Raw genomic sequence first — 26,745 nt, forward strand, 5'->3', positions numbered from 1 at the left:
AACGGGATGGGTTTTCCCCGACCCTAAACATGAACGGGGCGAGGATGGGGAAAATATTTTTTTTTTTTAATCGATGACAGGTTTTATATATAATTACCTGAACCTACCCTGAACCCGTAGGTAAATTAATAAAATATCTCTAGATTTAATATTAATATTTAAAATATTTCTAAGTTTTCCATAAATTCTTAAAATACTAAGATCCCATAATTGTATTTTTGAATTACCTCTAAATGCTTATTCCCGAACTTGACAGCCACCAAAGATGAAATGAAATGGGAAGGGGAAAAGTATATTGAGTACGGGGCGGGGACGGGGTGGGGGTGTACGTATACTCTTTCTAAACGGAGCCTAAAGTACTTTTAACGAATGTTCAAAAGTAGGGGCCATTTCGTATAATATAAGAAAATTTCCCTTTTTTCAATCCTACGAGGCTACAACTTAACCCGAAGCAATCGATCTCTTGCCGGAGAGCAACCCCGAAATGGACGAAACGGAGATCGTCGATGACTACTGGAACTACGACGATTTCTTCGACGCCTCCGACGATTTCCCCTTTTATAATTGCAACGACACTGCAGAACCATTTAGAGGAGCTGATGAAACAATCATAACTAAGTCTTCGCGAGAGAATCCCCTCCCGAAGGGTCTCAGACGGCGATCATCGTCGTTCCGACATAATCGTCAAGGAATATCTGGAGAGTATGCAAAGGAACCGGACTGTATCTCTCCCGTTGCTTCAGAAATTAGCGAGGTTTCAGAGGCAATCACGCCAAGGGAGAGAAGAAAAAAAATATTATCGTCTTTGAAGGATCCGGAGAAGGCCCGTGAGGGATCCAGTTCTCCGCGAATCCGGTCGAGCTCGGTTCGAATTGGTAGTTTGAATGAACAGAATCACGAGGATTCCTCCATTACTCCTGCGAATAACGAGAGAGTAGACGAGCACGATCAAGAGAGTTCTACTTCTACCACTAGTACTGCAAATAAGGAGCATGTCGACGAGATGGCCACAGCGGAGTCTCGTCTGGGAGATTCCGCCGAGTCTTCGGCGGGGTCCTCGTCGAGTTTTCTGGTTTTTCTGGCCGGTTTAGTGATTAAAGCAATTGGGCTTCAAATCAGTTTGTTGATTAAATTCATTAGATTTCCTATCTGGTTATCTTATTTCTTTTTCGTGCTCGTTACCGATCCGTTTGGAATTCTAAGGAGAATTAGGGGTTATTTGATAGAGAAGTCGTTAAGAATGTGGGGTGTTGTCTGGGAGAGTGTTAGTCCTTCTATATATGAATGGTTGAAGGGGCAGCAATCCATTGGGAAGTTGGCGATGAGTTTCTGTTGGGGATTTTTCTGGTCAGTTTATGTTTATTTTATATTGCTTGGCCTTCTCGCACTTGCACTTGTAATAAGTGGTTTTATGATGCAAAGCCTAGTAGAAGAGCCAATTCAGATAACAGAGACGTTGCATTTTGATTATACCAAGGATAGTCCAGTTGCTTTTGTGCCTATTAGTTCTTGTGCCGGTGCCTCTTGTGATGTAAATTGTTACGAGAAGGTTAGAGTTGGGAATGATGGAGGATCATTTGTTATTCCACACAATCATAGATATCAGCTCACTATCTCGTTAACACTGCCCGAGTCTGAGTACAACAGGAAACTTGGCGTCTTTCAGGTATGCCATTGATTCATTTCGTGGCTTTTATTGGAATTTGTTATGTTAATGGTTGTAATTGTTTCGCTATAGCTCTTCCGGGAGTTTGTTACCTTTTTCTGGCCTTGTTTTTAGATAATTCACAATGGTCCGCATTATGACCTTGTGAGTAAATATGTAAAGTGCTTTCTGTTTATTCTTTTCTGAAATTTGTAATTTATCTTGTTATGTTTAGCAACTGATTTAAACTGATGCCATGCGATTGCGTAGTTAAGATTTCTTCTCCCTAACCATCTGCCACCAATTTGGTGTTTGAGTCTAGCAGAGGGAGATTCTAGTGGTTTGATACCGTTTAAGATTAAATAATGATTTTTTGGAGTCTGAAAAAGTTGAGGCTCTTTACAGTCAAAAGGTTATTGATTACTTAAATGAATTTATGTGATTGGGGATGAATATAATGATTTGATGTGTAGCTATATTGTTTAATTTGCAAAATAAGGACATAAGTTTTGGGAGTAGAAGAAAAGCAAATTGCCTTCGCATTTACATATTTTTCACAAAAGGTGAAAATATTACATGACATCCTTTCATGTTGTGGAGATAAACTTTAAGCACTGAAATACACTTAATCTTAACCTTTGAAAGGTGTAACTAGTTACTAGCTCATCTGCAGATTAGGTCACTTTACTTTCTCATGGGGTATTGCATCATAAAACCACTGAGAACTTTATTCCCAGCTGTATTTAATCCATTTCCTAACTATTGATCTTTTTGATAGTTCCATACTTGCATATATATTATTTTTACTGGGAAAAATGTGCTTTTTGATTGGGTAAGCTCAATTGTCAAATCCCCAGAATGAGAAAAGTTTGCTGTCCTAGCAATATATATATATATATATATATAATTTTTGAATAATAAAAAGAAATTCATTAAGAAAAAGATACAAAAGGAAGGTGATATTATCGCCTTAGAGAAAGAGAAATACACTTCCAACCATCGAAACCAGACAACAAGACTCAAACAGGGACAAAAACCAAACAATACCACACTCTTCCCATGGCTCCACACCTCCACCTGTTGTCTTAGCAATCTTTCTTCATTGCTTCTTTAATATCTTGAGTGTTTTGTATGTTCTGCAGAGAAAGCATAGCTAACAAAGATTAGGAACAAAGCAGGATACCCCCCTCACTTATTCTTATGAATTCGACTATGATATCAGAAAGATATGATATCTGAAAAACTTCTGACCAGTCAACTGGAATCATAAACGTGGTAGCCAATCAGGTGTTATTTATCAAAACTCATGGGTGGGTTTTGATTGGTCAAAACTCTTCTGATACCATGTCTTTTCCGCATCATAGATTTTCCCTATTCTTATTAATACATATCTGCATATCTGTTAAAGATGTATATCTCAGAGAATCAAATGGTCTTACTGTTGAAATATTGCCAATCATTTTGTGGGGGTGAGGGTGGTTGGCCTGATAAATGATAGTTACATAAAATAAATGGAAGGAAGAGAAAAGAGGGAGGGAGTGGGGAGGCTCATCAATCCCACGGACTCATGTGCAAATATATTAGGTATCCTATTGTGTTTTCCTAATGAAATTGGAAATTTTGCTAATTACTTAGAAAGTTATTTTTTAGGGGATTTCCTCTCTTATTACCTATTTCCATTTAAAGGCATGGAAGGGTTCCATTCTTTATTCATTTTTTTTCTTTCATGCTTATTTATGGTCATCTTCCTATTTTGAGTTTTTTTTTTTTTTTTCAAAAGAAGGTAAGGTATTGTTTTGAATCTTCCTATTTTGTTGAGTTATTTTGAGTTGTTTTTTTTTTTTTGATGAATGGAATTATTTTGAGTTGTTCTGAATCTACTTTCTGAATTAAATGAATTGAGAACCCATGCCTTTCAATGGCTAGCGTAAACCTGTGCTTATTACTTTTTAAATTCTTTTTCTAATTTATATTTTCTTCTTCTTGAGTAACTTGCTTGTTATTGTTTGTGCTTGAAGGTCAGGGTAGACTTCATATCTGAAAATGGTAAAGTCACAGCCAGTTCAAGCTATCCATGTATGCTGCAGTTTAAAAGCCAGCCTATTCGCCTTCTTGAGACCTTTCTTAAGAGTGTTCCCCTAGTAGCTGGCTATGCATCAGAGTCACAAACCTTGAACTTGAAAATGAAAGGCTTTACTGATAAAAATGAACCGACTTCCTGCTTAAGGGTGGTCCTTGAGCAACGGGCAGAATACAGACCTGGTTCTGGTATACCTGAACTTTATCATGCATCTCTGGTCCTTGAGTCTGAGCTCCCTCTATTTAAAAGGGTTATTTGGAACTGGAAAATTACAATATTCATCTGGACCGGTATAGTATCATTCATGATGGAATTTATCTTCATTCTGGTCTGCTGTAGACCTATTATTATTCCAAGGTCGAAGCCAAAGCCAATGCCAACGCCAAGGGATGGTTCTACATCTAGCACCAACTCCCCTCAAAACATGGGTACCCCATTAAATGGAAGCTGAGCCACTAGATTCCAGGTACATGATAATACGGGTAGAAAAGTATCTCTGTTGTACTCAACACTAACACATTTTGCTGTATCCAGTATTGTAACCCTAACTTTATGTTCCATGTAGTTTGAATTTGAAGTTCTAATGAGTGGTTGACAATGAAAATTATATGACTACGTGATTTCATGGCATAAAGAATCTAACTTTCCTATAGTATCCATTTAACATGTTACTTTTTCTAGTTTGTAGTTGCCTAGACTGCTGGGCATGGATTGTATAATTGTGCATGATGCATGTAAGCTAGTTGCAGGAAAAGGAATTAACCATAGGGCTGTTTTGGTATCAAAATAAGTTCAGGCTTCACTTGTTTCAATGCAAATGGTAAAGAAAACAAAGTTGGCTGTAAAAGAGGCAGAAATTTGCTGAAAATTAAAGAAAAGGCCATTAACTAATGTTTGTCCTGGCCATTCAGGATCTTGGGAGGGGTGGACTGGATACAGACCTAACCTCTCTGACCTGAATCTGCTTTCTCATGCTTGTCAGACCTAGATTTTACCCTTACACCATGCAATGGCTCCTAGATATAACTGAAATTTACTGGTTGAAAAATTTTCCACCTATTTCATAGTTTAACAAGTGGAAGCTTAAATGCCTCTTTTGTCTTTGATGCACATTCCTTTCAGCCTGTCCCTTAACGGTTTTCTGTGAAGGTTATCTTTAATATTTTTCATTCTTCTTTTTGCATATAATTCATGGTTCAGCTAACCCTTTTCACTTGTTAGCCTTAAATACTAACTGAGCACGCCTATTCATTTTTAATCTATTGGATGTCTTGTTCAATGATATTACTTGCTAACCTTGTTTCAACCTTAATTGAGCAATGGCAATGGTAGTTTTGATCACAGCACTGTGCTGTTTTAACTTCATGGATGTCTTGTTTGATAATATAACTTGCCTACCTTGTTTCAACCTTAATTGAGCAATGGCAATGGTGGTTTTGATCACAGCGTTGTGCTGTTTTAACTTCACCCACAAATCCCTATTTAAATTCCATAATTAGCCCCCTTTTTGCCCTTGGTTTCTTTTAGAAATCCATCCAACTATTCATGTAGCAGTCAATGTTTTAGAAGGTGTGGAAGGCATAAATCTGGAAGTGCCCCCAAAACACTCTAAGGCGCATGCTAGAGGTGTTGATGCCTCAATCACCTTTTGCATGAGGTGTGCTAGTGGCATATGCCTCAACCCCTCATGCACACATCATATGAAAAGAAAAAAAGAAAAGAAAAGGAAAAAAAAAGGAAAGGAAAGAGAAGGGAAGGGAACACCTCTTATGTGAAGAACTACGCCTCATGCCTCCAGATAGTGGAATGCCTTGCGTCATGCCTCTGTGTTTCAAAACATATGTAGCAGTTCTGATCAGCATTGTGAGACTTGGACCAGACACAAAACCAGAATCCTTGTCAGGTCACTGGTTAAATGGTTTGACTGCAAGTCACATAAATAACATATATAATCTATTTTATAATTTATATCACATCCGAACATGGTGTCCAGATGTTTCGTTCCTTAATTTTGATGTGAATAACCAGAGTTCAAGTCTTATAAGAGATATAAATTAACACAAATGACAATATGGACCGAAAGGGATTGAATGGTATGGTAACAACATACATGACCAAAAGGTCATGAGATCAAGTATTCCTATTCACGTTTTAAGGCTTCTATTGATTTAGTGACCTGGGCAGGTTGTGAGAATCGACTAGGTCATTGAAACCTGGTCAGTTTTCAACCATTATGCTGAGCTTTGATTAGTTTTTCCAATTTTCAAAAATTTGAAAACTGAAACTTTAAAAAATTGGAATGCTTTCTATTTCCCTGGTTGACTGGGCCTATAGTCCAGTCTGGTCCAAGTCTTACAATACTGATTCCAACCTTTGTTATATCTATAAAGCATCAAATGGCTTGCATTCACATGCCATTTATAAACTTATAGCGGGGGGGTGGGGGGGAATACGACATGAATGTCTCTTTCTATCATATTGTCAGCATTCAAGCTGAGGATAACCAACTAATTTGTGATATGAGATTAATTTTCATACAAGTCAAAAAAGTTTTTTTTGTACCCTGTTTTATAGTATATGGCATCAGTTCTTTTGGCAGGTTACCACAGTAATCTATTGTTGAAGATCACAACAATCAACATGATGGCAGCCAGTAAAATGACCCCAGTTATCTGTCACATTAGACTTACTTGATTCTATGCCATTCATTAAGGATATCATCATAAATTTCAATGTGTATTCTGTCATACGTTTGACATGTTTGAAACCTAAATGTTTAGTGCATAGTTGCGAAGGAGTGTTCATTTTTGGTCGAAAGTTTGTTTTCCGTAGAGAGCCATGGTTGCAGAGTCACTGGAAGAGCAATGATGAAGACGGATTTTGCTTTTTGATCAGATATCTGGGACATTCCAGACTGGCAGGTCTCACAACATTGGTAGCAGTTCCTTGCCATAGCATTTGCCTATTTTTTATCTCTAGCTCCTTGCAACTTTTCTTTTTTACTCGGATGCATATCTATATGATGTTTTATCGACTTCTGGTATTCAATTATACCAATGGATCAGTTGCAATTTAAGAATAGCTAATTCTTTGGGTAAGATGATGATGAAATATTTAAGCCAATTCAAAGTTGAAGAACCCTAACATCAATTTGGTCCTTACAATTATAAATCCTACTTCTCTACAATTCAAACACCCAACATCCATTTGGTCCTTACACAATGGCATCCCTGCAGATCTGCTCTGCATTTGGGGTGTCAATTGACCAGTTTGGGTTGGACCCAATCCAAAATGATTTAAAATGTCTATATATTTTCTAATATTTCCATAACATATTTCCATTTCTATGGGTAACGAGTCTAGTGACAAGAAATTTCCATGGAGTTGCAATTGTTATTGCCCACCTAATGTACACAATTGCTACTTTGAACCAGCTCAATATTCATTTCAAACATGAAATTCAATATTAGTTTTTGTTTGTGTAATAGATTATTTGGTTGATCTATTAGCATCATTTGCATTTTCTATTTAACTTTTGTTTGAACTCATTCTATCATGTAGTTTTGAATCTTAAGGTTTATAGGAGAACTTCACAATATATTATTTTGTCTATAACCTTAGTTTCTTAGCTTCGTTTAATGATTTAGAACAAGACAATAATGTAAAAAGTGTTCCTATGTGTTAGTGTAGGGGTATTTTTGTTTTTATACTTATGTTGAGGTTGCTGATCTGTAATATTATATTAGAACTAGTGTCCCTCACTTAAGTAAGGGCACATGTGTCTTTTCCATTATGTTAGTAATATAAAACATGTCTGGCCGAATGGGAGAAGTGATTTTTCCCTTATTCGAACCAGACTTTTCTTCTATCCTTTTCTCCTCCTTTCTCTCTCTCTTTCTTTCTTCTTTCTTCTTCTCTCTTCTTGGCTGTTATTAGACTAACATAACTCAAAGGCAAGCTGAATTATAATATGGTATCAGAGCACAACTAAGCAACTCGGATCTGCCCAGATTTTTGTTTTTTGTGCACTCAATCTAGGGTTTTTTCTTGATTTTTCTGCCATCGATTGGAGATAAGGGAAAGGGCTGAAAAGGAGTAGTCACCCTCATCCCTTGGAGGTTTCGATGCCTCCAGTTGTGCTGTTCATGGTCGGTTGCTGTGGTTTCTAAGAAGCCCTCTCCTAATCGATGAAGAGAAGAGGGCTGATTCATGTGGTGCAGTGGGTGTCTTGTGTGGACTGATTTTCTTCTTGTGTGGTTTATTTTTTGGATGATGAGGTAAGAGATTTCTATGCATATTTTTGTTATGAATCAAATAGGAAGTATGTTTCAAATTGTATGATGGGATTTCAGACTGTAGTGTGCTAGGGTTTATGCTGCTTTTTGTGTGATTCGAAGGGGGAGTGGTTCTCATATAGTGGTGAGATTTCAGGTAATCGTAGGGTAGGGTTTGTGGTGTAAAGAGTGCAACCTTCAGAAATAACAAGTGTTGAAACCAGTGTGATCAGTGTGATCAAGTAGTGTGTAGTGTGCGAATTCAGTTATAACAGAATTCAGCAATTGGAGATAACAATGATAGCAAATCTAATGTGATGATACCTACTGACTACTTGAATGTTCAAATGACCTCCATTAAACTGAATGGAGAGAATTATGTACCTTGGGCTAAATCTGTAGAAGTTTTTCTGAAAGCAAAGAAGAAGGTGAAACACATAAAGGAGGAGAAACCCTCCACTGATTCTCATGAGTATGAAGACTAGGAACAAGAGGATGCACAGATTATCACGTGGTTATGGAACGATATGGAACCCAAGATTAGTGTAAATTTCATGTTTCTTGACACTACCAAAGATGTGTGGGACAATGCTAAGAAGTTGTATTCTGGTCAAAACAATACAACCAGAGTATATCAGTTGTATCAGGAATACTTTAATCTGCAACAGGGCAATCAGAGTCTTGAGGAGTTCTTTGCTAGTATGAGAAACACTCATAATTAGTTGAATGTTTATCACCCCTCCCTTCTGATGTCAAAATTCAGCAACAACAGAGAGAACAACTTGATGTGACTCGATTTTTGGTGGGGCTGAAATCTGAGTATGAACCAGTGCGGGCTCAGATACTAGGAGGGTCAGCTCTCCCTTTCTTAGAAGAGGTGTTTGCTCGACTCCAGAGGACTTCCATTGGATCTACTGAGAACTCTAATGTCTCTGATAGGTCATCCTTTGCAGTGTCAAGGGGTCGTGGCGTTAGTGGTGGAGCTCGAGGAGCTCAGTCTGGCCGTGGTGGTAGCAGTGGTCCAGTATATGGCCGGAGTGGTGGTGATGGACCTACATATAACCGTGGTGGTGGTTGTACTGGAGGTAGAGATTCAGGGGGAGCCCGTGGCAGAGGACGTGGCTCAGGTCCGAGGAGATGTACTCATTGTGGTTTGGATGGACATACCATTAATTATTGCTATGATTTGCATGGTCCACCCTCAACTTGGGCCAATCATGCCCTAACTAGTGACACCGGTTTCAGACAGGAGAATCGTTCAACTGATCAGATGCCTCCTACATCCACATATGTTCCCGAGAAGGAGATGGTGAGTGTTCCTCGTGATGATTATGAGAGGTTTGTCCAATCCACATCTCAGCAGAACACGGCTACTTTCGCACACTCAGGTATGGTTTGTTTGGCATCCACACCCAATCCCTGGATTATTGACTTTGGAGCCTCCGATCACATGACTGGAACTCCAGATGTGTTTTTTTCCCTCTCATTGCTCAACATCACAATTTTTTACCCTTACTACTAGTTCCACATCCTTGATTTGTGGTGTTGACAATATTAACTTGACCCCCTTATCTTTATCCTCAGTTTTGTATGTCCCTAAATTTCCATTTAACCTTATGTTTGTTAGTAAGTTGACCAAGTCACTCAATTGCTCTATTACTTTTTACCCTTCTATGTGTGTTTTTCAGGATTTCAAGATGGGGATGAAGATTGGTGGAGGGCATGAAGTCGGTGGATTGTATTATCTTGATGGTGGTGGAAGAACATCAACAATTCTCCAGTCATCTCTCTCCTCTCTAGTGGCACTGTTGATTTGGTCATCCTTCGCTGAAAGTTTTGAAATCCTTGGTTCCTTCGTTGAGTCATTTTTCTTTGGTTCATTCAGATGTTTGGGGTCCTTATAAAGTGATGTCATACAATGGATATAGATATTTTGTCATTTTTGTTGATGATTTTTCAAGGATGACATGGCTCTATTTAATGAAAGAAATAAGTGAATTGTTTACCATCTTCCAAAAATTTTATGCTGAGATTCGCAATCAATTTGGTGTTCACATTAAAATTTTTCGTTCTGATAATGGCCGTGAATATTTATCTTCATCATTTCAAGAATACTTGGACCAACATGGCATTATACTTCAGACCTCATGTACCTACACCCCACAACAAAGTGGGGTGGCTGAGAGAAAGAATCGTCATCTTTTGGAAACAGCACGATCCCTCATGCATCACATGAATGTTCCCAAACCCTTTTGGAGTGATGCGGTGCTTACTTCTTGCTTCTTGATTAATCGGATGCTCACGTCTATCCTTGATGGTCATTCCTCATTCACTACCTTGTTTCCCACCTTGTCTCCGTTTCCTCTTTCTCCTCGGGTTTTTTGGTGTGTTTGCTTCGTCCATAATCTGGGCCCCGGGAAGGACAAGTTAGATGCACGATCCATTAAGTGCATCTTCCTTGGCTATTCCTGGACCCAGAAAGGGTATAAGTGTTACCATCCTAGTTCTCGACGTTCCTTTGTGTGTGCTGATGTTACCTTCTTTGAGTCTATTCCGTTTTTCTTGGGGTCCGGTGATGCTTCTTCCTCCTCATCACCTCCCCCTCTTCCACTTCCAGTTGCCGATTTTGTTCCCCTTGTTCCAGTCGTGACCAAGTCCTTGCCTTCAGTGCCACCACCCGTTGAACGTCCACCTATCCGTACACATCACCCACATGTACCGGTTGCTACTCCTCCAGCTCCATCACCTTCGACAGATCTGGCAGTTGTCTCCGCACCAGCCCCAAACCTAGTATCTGATCTTGATCTTCCCATTGCCTTGCGGAAAGGTAAACGCACTTGTACCCTTCATCCTATTTCTAATTATGTTTCACTCACTCACCTTTCCGCTTCCCATCACTAGTTTATCTCTTTGCTATCCTCAGTTGTTGTCCCTAAGGATGTTCAGGAAGCCCTTGCCTCTCCAGGGTGGTGTCGTGCAATGGAAGAAGAACTCTTAGCTCTAATTCATAATCATACTTGGGACCTCACCACTCTTTCTCCTGGGAAGCAGGCTGCCGGTTGTAAGTGGGTTTATACTGTTAAGTATTTACCTGATGGTAGTGTTGAGCGCCCGAAAGCTCGATTGGTTGCAAAAGGGTACTCCCAAACCTATGGTATTGACTACACAGAGACCTTCTCCCCAGTTGCTAAGATAGGTTCGGTTCATGTTGTGATCTCTCTTGCTACTATGTATGATTGGCCCCTCTATCAACTTGATATCAAGAATGCTTTTTTGCATGGTGATTTGCTCGAGGAGGTCTACATGGAGCAACCACCGGGGTTTGTTGCTCAGGGGGAGGATGGTAAGGTATGCAGACTAAAGAAGGCTATATATGGGCTTAAACAGTCTCCTCGAGCATGGTTTGGTAGGTTCAGTGAGGTGGTAAAGAAGTTTGGTATGAAACAGTGCCAAGTTGATCATTCCGTCTTCAGTCATGACTCTCAGGCAGGAAAAATCCTATTGGTGGTGTATGTAGATGATATTGTTATTACCGGGAATGATAAAATGGGCATTGACAGGTTGAAGACTTTTCTACAGGAACATTTTCAAACAAAGGACCTTGGTAAATTGAAATATTTCTTGGGGATAGAAGTAGCAAGATGTAAGCATGGTATTAATTTGTGTCAGAGGAAATATGTGCTTGATTTGTTGGAGGAAATAGGTTTGTTAGGTGCTAAACCAACTGAAACACCTATGGAAACAAATACTAGGTTGAGCAGTGATATGGGTGAAGTGTTTGAAGACCCTGGAAGATACCGGTGACTTGTAGGTAAACTAAACTACCTAACCATTACTCGGCCAAATATTTCATTTGTGGTTAGTGTGGTAAGTTAGTTCATGCAGAAACGTCTAGTTCCTCATTGGGATGCGGTTCTAAGAATTGTGAGGTATTTAAAAGGGGCCCCTGGTCATGGTTTGATATACAAAAGTGGTGGAGAACTTGAAATAGAAGGGTGTACTGATGCTGACTGGGCCAGTTCTATGTCTGATAGGAGGTCTACCACAGGCTATTGCACTTTTCTTGGGGGTAATCTGGTGACATGGAAAAGTAAGAAGCAGACAGTCATGGCGAGAAGCAGTGCAGAGGCAGAATATAGAGGTATGGCACATACTGCTTTTGAATTAATGTGGTTAAGGAACCTTCTACAGGAGATAGGATACAATATTAACACTCCAATGAAGCTCTATTGTGACAATCAGGCTACAATTCATATTTCTTCTAATCCGGTGTTTCATGAAAGAACCAAGCACATAGAGGTTGACTGTCACTTTGTGAGAGAGAAGGTGTTGAATGGAGTGACAGACACTGCATATGTTAACACAGGGAACCAGTGGGCAGACTTATTTACAAAAGGGTTGAGTCGGGGAAGAGTGGACTACATATGTAACAAGCTGGGATTATATGATATATACTCACCAGCTTGAGGGAGATTGTTAGTGTAGGGGTATTTCTGTCTTTATACTTATGTTGAGGTTGCTGATCTGTAATATTATATTAGAACTAGTGTCCCTCACTTAAGTAAGGGCACATGTGTCTTTTCCATTATGTTAGTAATATAAAACATGTCTGGCCAAATGGGAGAAGTGATTTTTCCCTTATTCGAACCAGACTTTTCTCCTCCTTTCTCTCTCTCTTTCTTTCTTCTTTCTTCTTCTCTCTTCTTGGCTGTTATCAGACTAACAGAACTCAAAGGCAGTTCGAATTATAATACTATGCTTCTTTGTCTATAACCCTTCTGGATGACGTGTCCTACTAAAGGCATTTTATACAATATATTTAAGGTTTAGGGGTTTAGGAATTAGGCTTTAGGGTTTAAGGGTTTAGACTTTAGATTACAGAGTTTAAGGTTTAGGGCTTAAGGGTTTAGAGTTTAGATTGTAGGGTGTAGGTTTCAAGGTTTAAATCTGAAAATGAAGAGGTAGTGGGATGCATGTCCTCAAAAGGGGTAGGGGCCAAGTATTGCCCTGCTTCTTTTATCATTTCATAAAACACCATTCTATATTTTTGCATATTTTACAATGTTTACACCATGGCTATAATTTTTACAATATTTCCATATGATATTTCTGACATTTCCAACATGTTTCCTATTTATGGATGACTGACATTTCCACCAACACCAGCATTTTAAACATTTCTAACCCAACCCAATTAAAACAATTTGGACAGTCCAAAGTATTGGATTGGATTGAACCAGTCCAGATTTAATGGTCCAGTATATTTAGTAGACTGAATTGGACATATCCATTGAGTCCAAAAGTCCAATCTAAATCTGAAATCAATGGTTTCTCAAAAAATCCTAAACCAGAGGCACTGAGGCAGAGCAAGTTAGGGTTTACTTCGAATGGAGAAACCAGAGATCAAAGCAACAAGGCGAGTGGTAGAAGGTTTCTCTCTCTCTCTCTTTCACACACACACATACATTCATATATTAACCAGGTTTTCATTATCTTTTCCACAGAAGTTTGAATTGATCACTTGAACCTATCTCATTGGAGTTCGACAAGATCTCGGGTAAGATTACTAGTTTTTTTTTTTTTTTATTCAGAAACAGAGAATTTAATTAGATAAAAAAGCAACGAATTGTAATCTGATGCCTTGTTTTGGGCTAAATTGTAATCTGATGTATTTTGGGATGCTGGGTTCTTATTAGCCTTTTTGGGATTTCTTTGTAACTGTAACGTGATAAGCTCTTGGGGATGACATCCCTGTCATCATATTGTACTGCTACGGATTTCTTTACATCTAATAAAATAATTTATTCTGATGATAAAAAAAAAGCAACAAATACAATCCAGAGGGTTTACTAATTAGTATTCCTAAAAAATTCCTCTTGTATTTGACTTGAATGATTGTTACCACATTTAGGTTTTACAGTTTGTTTTTCAACTTTGATCTCTGATTATTTTCTTTAAATAAATGTATATCAAGGATTGGAGATCCTTCTAGTGATAAGCTTCTCTGTTAACAAAATGTCTATGCAATATCTTGGGAAACCAGAGTGAACTCCTTGATACTGATATGCCCATATCCATGTCTCTTTGCTTCGAAAATTCCATAACCAGAGATCTTGATTTGATTTGGCTCTGTTTTTCATTTTGTTGTCCCACAATGAGTGCTGACCCCTAGTTTATCTCAAAGATTTCGTTGTTTGTTTTGATCTGGCATTGTAGCATGGCTGCCACTAAACCTCCATACTTGTACCAGTAATTACATCAAAGTAGTCAGAGATCCATGCATCCTCTCCATCAAGAACCTGTAAGAAAAGATTGTCAGCAGTGTGATCAGAAAACATGTATACAACTTATACCCAATTCATCTGCATAAATGGGTATGCATGATTTTGCACCGCATTGACAAAGTAAGTGGAAAAATTAAAGTCTCTAAAATTTTGAGTGCTGATATCATGCATTGCCCTAAGATTGTGTGTACGCCCATGTGTAGTTCTTTGCCTGCTTGTCTTTATGGTTGCATTTCCATGTGTAATAGGTGCTCTCCCTGAACCAATTTCTTGTAAAAAGACTTTTAGAGATAAAATTTACTGTTATGACATTTTTGTGTTCCATGTATGGCTTTGCTGATCATCTTTATCTTGGTTAACAGGCTGAAGCTGCAAGAAATAAAATCCATGTTGATGTTAGTATGCTCTTTGAACTACTACCTTGGAATACTGATGGAAAAAACAGTAATTACAGCTTGTGTTCATGCCAATAGATTTTGGGAAGGTCTTGTTCCTGAAAATGCATTTAATACAAGTGTTCTGGAAGCTCTCCTTAGAGCAGGGTGCTCTTGGTTTGAAGGTAGCTGAATTAGGGGTTACTGTTGTGATAATGTTGATTCATGATTGAGCTGTTGTTCTCCATGAATTTTTCAGAATTGCAAAGAAGATTCATGGACTATTGTTGTCATAATGTTGCTCTTGGTTTGGTATTTGATGTTTATCATAACCTATTAGCATGTGAAACCTTGTCCATAGACTTGGCTGAGCATAGAGCATTGTATATTAAGCAATTCTTTGGTTGCATTGTTTCTGTATAGCCGCCATTAACACATGGAGCTTATATTAGTGCTGCAATCTATTTAATTCTTTAAGCCTTTAAGGAGTCTGATCTTACAAGTTTATCTATTAAGGTAGGCAGTACTTCCTGTAGATTCATTTCTAGATTCTGGCCCACCAAGGAGGTTTTTCAGTAGGGGTGTCAATTGGACCGGATTTGGTCCAATCCATTACAGATGACCAGGTCCAATCCAATGAATACTCTGGACCGTCCAAGCTGTTCAAATTGGTTTTAATTTAGATTCGTTCCAACTCAAGCCTCGTTTATTGACACCTGTATTCTTATCTCCCATCAATGGACTGGGTATTGGTTCAATCCGATCCAGTCCAATATAAATCCTTTACAGATGGTCCAGGTCCAATTCAATCCAATAAATACTTTGCACCAGTCTGGACAATTCAATTTGTCTTATTTAGACTTGTTCATGGGTCAGGCTTGAGTTTGGTTTTTAGTCAAAATTCTAATGGGCCTGACCCAAAGCCCAAGCCCAACACAATGTAAAGTTGAGCCCAAAGCCCAGCCTGTGGATGGATCTATTGATCGTCTAAATTGATTTTGATTTGGAGGGGTTCAACCCACAACTAATCCATTGACACCCTTAGTTTTCAGAAACTGCCATTTTTTCTTTTAGTCACTTTTTTTATGTGCAAATTACACCAGCCATTTGCCAGTTCAATACTCACTGCAGTCTCAGTGTTTTTAATCACTCGTTGTGTTGCTGGTGGTAGAGAGGGCCATGGTGAAATATGTAGAACCTCCCTCAATTGTATTCTCCATTATTACAGTGATGAGAGATTGAGAGGTTAAAACAGTAATGGTTGCTAGATGTCTATTCTCCATTAGTACAGTAATGCCACGTCAGCTGTTATCAAACGGTCCTTTGGTCACTTCCTGAAATGCGCATGTCCATTAGTACAGTGGCACGTCCTTCTGTACGGTGACATGTTGCTCTACTGCAAAACAGACTAATATAAAGCATTTTCTTCGCCACTGTAGGATTCAAATCGCCCATGAAAGGGATATTTAAGTAGGTGTTTGGCATCAATACCATTTCTTTGAAAACGGCTGATGATGATTGAAATCCATTTTTTGAAAAATGCTTGATGTTTGGTTAACTATTTTTAGGAGAAGTGTTTTCTTAAACCACATTTTAGAAATTGGGAAAGATGTGGTCTGAGAAAAGAGGATGTTTTCCCATTTTTTCTACTATTGCTAGTAATAGTAATAGCATGCTGATAAATGGCATTGAAAAATGCCTATGTGACAGAAACATCAATGATACCAAATAAAAAACCCGAAAAACTTTTTTCTGAGAAAACATCATACCTATACAGCACTCTTTTCTGAGAGAACAGCATTCATTCCAAACACCACCTAAAAAACTGATAACCGATGCATTATTTTTGCTATGATTTGGGCAATCTAGCTTCTTCTTTTAGACATAAAGGCGTTGTCTTGAAGCACGGAGCTCTTTCGAAGTGGTGGCATTTAAACATTGGGACATTCGAGAGTTTATTCTACATCAGATATCTCGATCACTCCAGTTATTTGGGACCCTGTTTTGGGAACTACATCTTGTTCATTCAATGAGTTCGAACATGTAGCCTGAGTTAAGGTTGAACACTTGAACCTTGTTCTGTTTTAGATGAAACTCGATCTGAAATCATCTCTCTCTCTCTCTCCATTTATAAATTATGGGAATGTGTGGAATCTGGAGCTACAGAATTTTGCAAATTCTATGTACCATAAATGAAAAAGAACTCCATATATCACTTGCTGAATAATTTCAAAATAGTTTTTGCCAAAGTTAATTCACTGACTGATGGGATAGGCTGACAAAGAAAAAACAAAATCATGGGTAAATGACAAAGATGGAAACAGTCAAACAGAATTAAAGAGAAAGAGATGCCTTTCTCCATTAAAACTACAGATTAGAAGCTTTCATCGTTTGTAGGTATAAAGGTTACATATACCTCCCCCCTCCCCAAAGAAAACAAAATGCCTTCTTTTCTTTTTTTAGTTCTTAGTAAAGTTCAAGCTCTTGAGGAAAGAACCACTCCTTGTAATCTCGCGCAATGGTTTGTTGGTGAACCGGATAATATTGTAGGCCCAAGCACCCGATACCGTCCCGCAAATGGGTCCAACCATGTAAACCCATATCCCCTCAAACCGGTTCGCTATGAACGCCGGTCCCAAAGTCCTGGCTGGGTTCATGGATGCCCCTGATATTGGCCTGTTCATCAGACACAGCAGCAAAGGTTTTTCTTATTGGCCTCATTATGAAGCAGATGAATTCAATTAACCAATCCAATCAATCAAATTTGTTTAAGAATTAACAAATCAACATACCCTGCAATAAGCACATTTAGCAAGACAGTAGCTCCCACGGCCAGCCCAGCAAGTTCACCAATCTGCAACAAATCAATTTCCTTTTTCTGAGAGATTGAAAAGCAGACAAAGAAAAGAAATCTCTACTCTGAGTAGAAGTTGTGCATTTTCCAGCCCAAGCCATGCTTGATCCAACTGGAGCAGGCTGGAAGCTGTTCTCCTAGCTCTTGCAGTCTAAAAGCCTAATCCAATCTATTTAGGGTCTGTTTAGGTTGCAGGAATAGGGGGTAGGGGGTCTGGAATCTGAATCGAAATGGATTCCAACTGTTTGATTGGACGGAATCGGAATTCTATTGCCATTCTTGCTGGAATGGCATTCCCCATTTAAGTTCTCATTCCAACTTATTCTAATTCGAGTTCTGATTCCGATTTAAAGAGATTTTAATACTGATTCTGATTCTGATATGAACCAAATGTACCCTCAGAGTTGAATTCTAAGTCTTGTGTGCAGAAGAACTAACCGCTCGGTTATCAGTTGCGACACCAGAGATGACGAACATGAGATAGAAAGAGATTATAAACTCCAGAACTAATGACTGTAAATTCGACCCAGCTGGTATTGTTCCAAAAAAGTGCTCAGGCTTCCCATCAAATAGTAACCGAAGGGTCCCGCTTGCAAGCGTCGAGCCAAGGACCTGTGCGACTACGTAGGCTGGCACCTGCATCACACCATGGAGAATGAAAAATGGTGGAATTAAACAAAAGCATAGGGGATTAGAGACGATAGATCAGTACCTGATTCAAACCAGAAACAATGGAAGACTGAAGCTGCATTAGGTTGTGATAGGAGGATGATCAACCAAGACCAACCTTAATTTCAACCAAATATCAGTTGCTGGTCTACAGTACTCTACACTATCTGATCTCAGGGAATCTCTTGGTGGGTCTTGGGTTGGTAAGCCAACCTCAAATCCAAAACTACAAAAACCCAATTGACTATTCCTGTATTGCATTTCTATATCAAGCCCAAACACAATTCACAGTGTAGACATGTTTATCAGAAACTAGAAAGTAAAATCCACGAGTCCATCACCCTTTAGGTAGTCGGTCCCACTAATGAAAATGAGATGTGGGTCATTAGCCCATGACAGTGCCAAGAGATTTGCCGTTACTCACTACAGTTGTGGTAGTTGTGGTAGTTGTGGTAGTTATGACTAATTTTCCTCCATTTCTTAAAGACGAATTCAATTTATTTTATTTATAATTTTTCCAGGCGGTCGGGAGGAAGAGTATAGACCCCCCACTCGGCAAGGTGAATAAAAAAAAATTAAAAAGCATGTTTTATATTTGGAAGCCCTAAGATTCCTTTAAGCCTAATACATCATTTCCAATAGGACCCCAACCTCTAAAAACACCGTACACGTAACTTCAAAGCTAGAGAGCCCACATATGGCCCACTTGGCCCACCCAAAGAAAATGCCGTGTAGGCCCATAGATTTTTGGAAGAACTGAACTAATTGATAAGCTAATCATCATCATGTCTCCTGCCGGAGGCTAGAAAAGTAGAAAACTATTTTCTTTTACTGACAGATGCCATAATTGAAGTTGAAGGGGAGATCACTATTCACTGTATTACTTGCTTAATTGCTCTGCTTGTTTACCTGTTTCCATGGGAATCTCCGGCAAGTTGCAAAGGCGATGGTGACGGCGGGGTTGAAGTGAGCGCCGGAGATGTGGCCGACGGAATAGACCATGACCATCACCACTAGTCCCCACACAACGCATATCCCAGGGAACGTCACCACCTTGTCTTTGCTCAAATTCACTATCACCGACGCACACCCAGCAAATATCAAAAAATATGTACCGAAAACCTCTGCAATCAACTGAACCAGGTTCGAATTCACAGTCAATAACATAGTTATCAAATTAATACTAAGAACCAGAGAGAGAGAGAGAGAGAACCTTCTGCAAGAAAGGTACAGAGAGACTACAGCCTTTATCTTCGTTGGTTTTCTGATCCCCCACCTCTTGAGGGACTGGGACTTCACTGTCTTTGACATTCAGCACAACTCCTCCTTCCATGGATTTCTCGTAATTAGCATTAGTTCCAGAGATCTCACCCATCTGAGCTACTTCCACCAACCCAGCAAGGAAAAGAGACGAGAAGATAAAAGGGATAAAGATAAGAAAGTCAGAGAACCAAACACTTAATTCATGTGTTCAACCATGGAGAAAGTGGCAAGAACCCAGAAGACAGCTGAATTTATAGAGATCCAGAAGCCCAAAAGAGGAAGAAGAAAGAAGCAGAAGTGGGGTCACAAACAGAGATGCATTGACCAAAAACCCAAAAGACAACTTTTCTTATTGTTCACAGAAGGTGGTTTACGAGGACTTTTGAGTGGAGATGGTTGAAAGTTTGTGATGGTCTTGGCTTGAGGAAGGAGAGTGAGCTGTGAGCATTGAAAGCTCTTCAACAACCCACCGGAAGAACAGATAAAAAAGATTTGAAGTTCTACCATCTATCAATTAAAATTTAATAACAGCAATCAATATTAATAACAGTAATAAATAGAGCAGAAAAACAGAATGCCTTCATCCCTTTCTGTGGGTTTTTCCATTTCTGGATGGGAATACCGATTACCGAATGCATAAAAAAGCCTAGAAATGAATTTCCTTCTTGGCTTCTGCTAAATTACTCATCCACCCTTTTTTGATTCTGTCGTTGATAGATCTAACCCTAATAGTGTTTGTACTTTGTACTGTCATCTAAATTAAGTTATTGTTTTTTTATTGAAATTAATTAAGTGCACAAAACCTCAATCAACCCATTTCATAGAGATGAATAGATGATAAATTAGAAAATGGTTGGTCATAGTCGTGACTTGTGTGAACACAAGGTTACCAGGTTATCAAGTTGGGGAATGAGAGAATTTGAATGCAAATTTTCTTCCTTTTTTTATGGATTTTGATTCAATTACGGGCCCCCATTTTTTTCGGTAAATAATCATAGGCTCTTTTGAGACTTGAGAGAGATATTTAGGGTGAAGATTGGAGTCCACTTAGGTGGTGTTTGTTTCATTGCCATTTACAAAGGTCTAATATTTTCTCAGAACCAAGGTTTTTAAAATTGAATCGGACAAAGAACTGGTCAGGAGTCCGGTTCGATCATTTGAATCGAATGGATGGCCTGTTTTGACAAAAAAAGAATGGCTAAAACCATTGGACAGTTTGATTGCCCAGGTTAGCGGTTTGCTGACCAAATCAATGGTTTTTGGCAAAATAACAATTCTGGGGTAAAACGGAGTTCCTGATTTTTACCAGCTGATCCGGTCTGGTTTTGAAAACCTTGCTCAGAACACAGAAATGTTTGGAGGTGCTTGGTTTCATTGGCTCATAACCCACATCAGTCACCCGGGATGAATCCTGACTGTGGATTGATGCCAAAACCTTTTCCCAACAAAAATCAAAATGATGTTTACGAAAGTGATGCTGATTTTTAAGAATGGATGCGATGTTTTACCATTTTGTTTGGTTATTTCTTAAAAATGGCTAACAAAACAGTGGATTCGACCACTGAAGTTGAATGACTGATATAGCACTGATGTGGCAATGGCAATGGAACCAAAGACCTCTTTAAAGGTTGATAGGTAGGTTGTGTTTGATATCATTGCCACTCCTTCGCTAAATTGAAATGTTTTGGTTGATCAATAGAAATCGATGTTAAAATATAGGAGAAATTCACTTTGTGCCTAGTGCCATTTTGGTTTCCAAACTTTAAAATGTGATAATTCAGTACTTAAACCTTCAAAATGTGACAATTCAGTATCTATTTGCCATTAATCATTAGTTAACATGTTGTTAAGTGATATTTAAAAAGGACACAAATGCCCTTCGAGTGTCATTTAATTTTCTTTATCAACCATACAAATGTTGACAAAAAATTTACAGTCCCAAATCCTTGTTTCTTCCATTCAAGAAAGTTAGGGTTATGTTTGAGCGGTTATTTTGGTGACTCCAAATTTCTTGAATAAAAGAGACAAGGATTTAGGACTATTAATTTTTTCTATGGATGGTTAATAAAAAAAAAATTAGATGAAACTATAAGGGCATTTGTATTTTCTCAAATGTCACTTAATGGCTAACTAACGGTGGGTACTGAATTGTCACATTTTAAAAATTCGAGTACTGAATTGTCACATTTTAAAGTTCAGAGACCAAAATGACACTAAACTCAAAATACAAGGTACTAATTGAGAATTTTCCCTAAAATATAAATTGTCATGTTATATAATCAGAAATGTTTTGAGTTGATGAATACAAATTACTCTTGTTACTTAAAACAACTCTAAACAGCAATGATCAGTCCCGACATGTACTTTTGATTTTTCAGTTTAAGGGGCTCATATGATTTAACTGTTCATAATCCTCGTTAATTTTTATTGATCAACGCCAAAACGCTTTATAAAGAAACTGCAAGATAGCAAACAGAACCTTAACCCCTACCTTGTGTTGGTACTGAAACATGTTTGGAATGGTGATGGGGTATTTTGGTCATTGAAGTGATTAAATGACTATTGTCGTTTTGAATGGACTGATTTGGAGAAGTTTTGAATTGGACCCTCACCCTTGATCCATGCAAGATTAGAAGGATTGATTTCCTCCACAGTAGGCGATCAACTGGCCCTCAAATTTAGATCATGAGATATTAATTATTGATTTTCCTTTAATCAGGGGAATTATCTAAAATCTATTAATAATTTTGAGTCTCTCAATAAGTTGGTTGGACTCAAATCTACAAGAAATGTGAATAATTTATTGTTACATTGTAGGTGAACAGAAGCCCTAATCTGGCCATCAATTTCACCTACGTGGCAAGTAAACAAAATTCCAACGCTTGGCCTCCCTGCATGCACGGCTGCCGATTGTTGGCAAAATAGCCGATGAATTCTTTTCTTGCAAGGGATCACTGTCGTGGTATGATCATTGACCAGGTCGTTTCATGCTGACGAGGATCAGTGTCAAGATAATCTCTAAGCATCAATTAAGCATTTCGCGGTCCACAAAGCAATTTTCCCCAATTTTTTGGATCCCTGTATGATCCTCTGTCGGGAATGTGGATCATTTTCAGTTCGACTTCTGTCAAGGCAAGCCGGTGCTTGCACCGTTCGAACAGCCCCTTGCAACCTTACACCATTCTAGCAGCCCCTTGCAACCTTGGTTGCAGAGGGAATATCTCCCATAAAATAAACCACATAACTACGGAGATATTCCCAACGTAAGGTTGTAAAGGTTGTTGGAACGGAGTCCGGCTTCACTCTCAGTCAAGGCATCGTTCGTGCAGCGTAAGAGCGTGCCACGCGACCTACGGTTGCTTCAACCGCCGGACTTTTGACATCGCATATGAGCAGCAACCGGCGTCTTCATCGTCCCCTTCCGACGCAGTTCTCAGCAACCTCGACAAGCATATGAGCGTCCCCTTGCCTCAACTGATTTGTTTGTCTCAGAGCCTCCGCCAATTCCCCTGAAATTCTCTCATTGGATCTCAAAAGTTCTTCCTTCTCACGCAACGCTTCCTCCCTCTGCCTCCCACTCTCGTCGCGCTTCTTGATTGCCTCATGCGCGAGCACCTTCAAGCGATTGAACGAGGTCTGAAGCTCGGATTTTGCATTCTCCGTAGCTTCTCTACCCTTCTGCTCGCGCTCAAGCTCCGAAAGGATCTTCCTAAATCTCTCCACGGTCTGTGTGGTAGAGCTGCAACTCGGCATCATTGCCGCAGGAGAAGAAAGTCCAGCTCTTTGATCTCTGCTCAATATCCTCTTTAACGATAGAATCCGACTTCCCGGTGACTTGAACCCTGGCCTGCTGGCAATCCCAAGCCTACCTCCTCATCCACACCTCTGAATCCTTCGTTGTTCCTTCTAGGCACCTCAATTGAAACACCCGCCAGCTCTAATGGCTTCCTTCGGGACCCTAAAGACGTTGATTCCGCCGGTGCTGAAGGAGGAAGAGGAAGAAGAAGACATGCAGGGTGCGACTTGTTTCATTTTCATAGTGGTGACACCCTGGGTAAAGCCCAGTAATCGACTGGACTTCTGTCTCGGGAGGTTCGCTCACAGGGATAACGACCTCAACCGGAGTTTCAGCCGCAGGGGCGGGAATATCGGGTTGGACTGGTTTTCGGCAATGTGGGCAAGTAGAGTGAGAGTGGAACCACATATCTATGCAATCGATATGGAAGCTGTGCTTGTATCTTGGGAGGAGACGACCCTTCTCGTTCTCCTCGAACTCGGATAGGCACACGGTGCATTCCAGTACTTCCTTGTGTGTGTCGGAGGAATAGACGAAGATGGAGAGAGCTTTCAGAACCAATGCATCAAGACCCCGAGAAACGGTGTAAGCGGAAGCGACGGGGTTGGAGGTGGTGAAGACTATGTGGGTCCAGTGTCAGCTGCGGCGGAAGTTGTGGCGCCTACGGGACCTTGTGAGTAACCAACGGGCGTAGATGTGGAGGCAGAGGATAACAGTACGCCATTAAGATTTAAGGCTGAAGCAAGAAAAGGTATGCGAGTCGGTCGCCGATCGCTGGTTTCTCTGGTCACTAGCCAGTTGAAAGTAGAACCCTGACGCTAGACGGGAGTGAGAGGGAGAGGGAGGATGGAGACTGCGGAGGAGAGAGAGACGTGGCGGACCGGTCCATGTATGCGAAATCGAGAACCAGCATGCAGCGTTGGATCGATTCAGCGAGAGGGTGGTGAGAGGGACTCGCACGTTTTTATGACGCACACGTTTTAAGGACGTGTGGCGCATATCCACCCTGCACGAACGATGCGCATATCGGGAGGGGGAATTTCCATCCCCACAGGTGGGAAAAGGGCGGGGACCGCTCCCCACCACTCCTTAGTCATGTATATAAATTTGTGCTTAATACATTTGTATTAATTTTTCTAAAAAATATATTTAAATATATTTGAATCTATTTTGATAGGATTATAAATTATAATATTTAATTTAAAAAATAACGGAAAATTGGGGATTTCTGTTGGAATGGGAATGGGAAACCTGTTCCCATTGATAGGAATGGGGTTGGAGAGTGGCTCCCCATTCCTATCCTGTCTTATTGTCATTTCTAATTGTTAAAAGCTAGGAGAAATATCGTCTCTAAAATCAAAATAAATCATGATGAGAGATATTTTATGGTCCATTTGATTCATAGATGGAATTGGAATCGGAATTGGAATGATTTATTTCCATAGTATATCTGATTCAGACAAGAATAGAAATGAAAATTAAAACTAGCATTAATGAGATTTCAGAAGAATAAAGGGCCATTCTAGGGGAATGCTATTCCAGCAAGAATAAGAATAGAATTTCAATTCTACACAACCAAACAATTGGAATCAGAATAACACATCCTAAACCCCTATTCCTATGAACTAAACGGGGCGTTAGTTATCATAAATATTGTCCGTAGAATTACAAACACTGTATCATGGGTTAGATATCCTATGCCTAGAATTGACCCAGTAGGTTGACCTATCACCATCTAACCATCTGATCCACATACTATATATTCATTAACGACAAATTCATCTCAAAATTCTTTTCTATAGATATTGAGTATTTTATTTGGTTCCTCATTAACGTCATTGTCTGAGCCTATCTGATTCAACTCATGGCTTCTGGGCTGCTGCCACCGGGCCCATCCCCAACCCCTTTCTTGGTATATGGCTGCTGCCTATTTAGAATGTAGTGATCTATAGCCAAATGTAAGTATGATGAGAGATTAGTAGTTGAATAATGTAGATTAATGATCCGGTAGTTCACTTGGTCACTCGCCATGCATTCCATTTTATATGATATCGGGTCTCACTTGATCCGCTTGTTTTATGGAAAAAAAGTGTGTTCATTTCACAGGTTTAGGGATGTCAAACGGGTCGGTTTTGGCATGGAATTGTCTCAACACTAACTCGATCCTTCAATGTCTCAATTTAAACCTGACTTAACTCCAAAATGCATAATTTCTATACCCAATCCGAGACCAACATTAACCTGATTAAATCATAACATTTCAATTGGATTTTCAACATATTTTGAAAACTTAAAAATCATTAATTTAAGTAATTAGAAATTTGTTTTATAGATTTTAAAATGTATTTTTTCATTTAAAAAAATAAGAAAATCAAAATTAACATATAAAAAATCATACACTTTATGGTTATGGAGTTAGAAATAAAAAAGTTACAAGAATTCTATGTATACATGTAGGAGTATAATGACCCAACGGAATGAATCAGCCAAAACCCAAACCCAAATTAGGTCAAAGAATTAAAACCCTAACTCAACCATAAAGTTGAATATGCGTAATCCTAACCCGACCCTATAACCAGCCTATCAATACCCTACAAAGGTTATTACTTCGAAAAAAAAATGTGGTTGGAAAAAGTTTTGGTTAAATAGTTTGGAGCAAAATTCAAAAAATATAATTTTATGTACATTTATTTTATGGTTTTTATTATTCAGTCTACCTCTACAAATCTTAGACCTATCGTACAGGTGGGATGAATATTGATCATAGATGGATACCAAATCCATGGGCAATATGTGATTTATAAAAGCGCTACTAATAGACGCAGAGGAGACTGTAATTTCAGATTTCTGAGATGGAGTACAGTCTAATTATCCCTATTTTTTTCTTTCTTTTGGGTATTGGTGCTGCAGTTATAGACCCACACCCAAGATTAATAGAATTAATGATAAGGTGTACATACGACTCACCGGCACAACATGGATAACCTGTCTTTCTTTACATGGTTAGAAACTATGTCTCCTGAGATATTATATCAACAAAATATCATTTGCATACATATATTACATTCAAAATGCATAGAAAATTGATTTCTTAAAATCAAACAAATACAGTATAAATAAGTTTTGTTACATCTCATGAACTAATTTTTGCCTCTAATTCCAAAAACAAAGGACGAAAAGAACCAGGAAGGAGGGAGGTCGTATTATGTTACGTTGTTAATAATAATTCATAAAAGAAAATATATTAATTAGACCTGTTCATGGGCTGGGTGGCACGATGGGCCGGCCCGGCCCGGCCCCCGGACAGGCTTGAATATGTTTATAGGCCTGCAGGCTTAAACTCGGGCCAAAAAGCCTGGCCCGCAATAAATTCGAGTCGGGCTTGGGTTTTGTCAAAATAGCCCGACCCGGCCCGACCTAAAATTAGACTTAAAAAGGGTTATGTGATTATGTCAATTTGAATAAATCTTTTGATTTAAGAATGTCAAACTGTATTTTAAAACGTA

At 39.1% G+C, this 26,745-nt stretch overlaps 2 protein-coding genes and 1 pseudogene across 16 annotated transcripts; 1 reads left to right on the forward strand and 2 right to left on the reverse strand.

Moving 5' to 3' along the window:
- Window positions 1-412: 412 nt before the first annotated feature.
- On the forward strand, window positions 413-15,134 carry LOC104586587 (Putative adipose-regulatory protein (Seipin)). Of its 15 annotated transcripts, none has more exons than XR_016084084.1 (6): window positions 413-1,666; window positions 3,664-4,191; window positions 6,506-13,429; window positions 13,504-13,556; window positions 14,216-14,403; window positions 14,646-15,134. XR_016084084.1 is itself a non-coding variant. In XM_088901319.1 (3 exons), exons 1-2 carry the CDS (start codon window positions 485-487, stop codon window positions 4,174-4,176), a joined length of 1,695 nt encoding a protein of 564 aa, XP_088757445.1. In that variant the 5' UTR covers window positions 413-484; the 3' UTR covers window positions 4,177-4,191; window positions 14,646-15,134. The 15 variants fall into 15 exon arrangements, 2 of the variants coding, with proteins under 2 accessions (XP_088757445.1, XP_010242174.1); XR_016084085.1 differs by having other exon boundaries at window positions 6,506-13,415; XR_016084088.1 differs by lacking the exon at window positions 14,216-14,403 and having other exon boundaries at window positions 6,506-6,660; window positions 13,351-13,429.
- A 1,709-nt stretch (window positions 15,135-16,843) lies between these two features.
- LOC104586586 (aquaporin NIP1-1-like) lies at window positions 16,844-19,837 on the reverse strand. Its single transcript, XM_010243871.3, has 5 exons — window positions 19,394-19,837; window positions 19,090-19,314; window positions 17,950-18,147; window positions 17,450-17,511; window positions 16,844-17,333 (listed from the first exon to the last, which is right to left on the reverse strand). Exons 1-5 carry the CDS (start codon window positions 19,553-19,555, stop codon window positions 17,117-17,119), a joined length of 864 nt encoding a protein of 287 aa, XP_010242173.1. The 5' UTR covers window positions 19,556-19,837; the 3' UTR covers window positions 16,844-17,116.
- Window positions 19,838-22,384: 2,547 nt separating this feature from the next.
- Window positions 22,385-23,962, reverse strand: LOC148801733 (RING-H2 finger protein ATL2-like; annotated as a pseudogene).
- Window positions 23,963-26,745: the final 2,783 nt, after the last annotated feature.

The sequence above is a fragment of the Nelumbo nucifera genome, chromosome 3, assembly GCF_055504915.1.
Source record: "Nelumbo nucifera cultivar China Antique chromosome 3, China Antique-T2T, whole genome shotgun sequence".
NCBI lineage: Eukaryota > Viridiplantae > Streptophyta > Magnoliopsida > Proteales > Nelumbonaceae > Nelumbo > Nelumbo nucifera.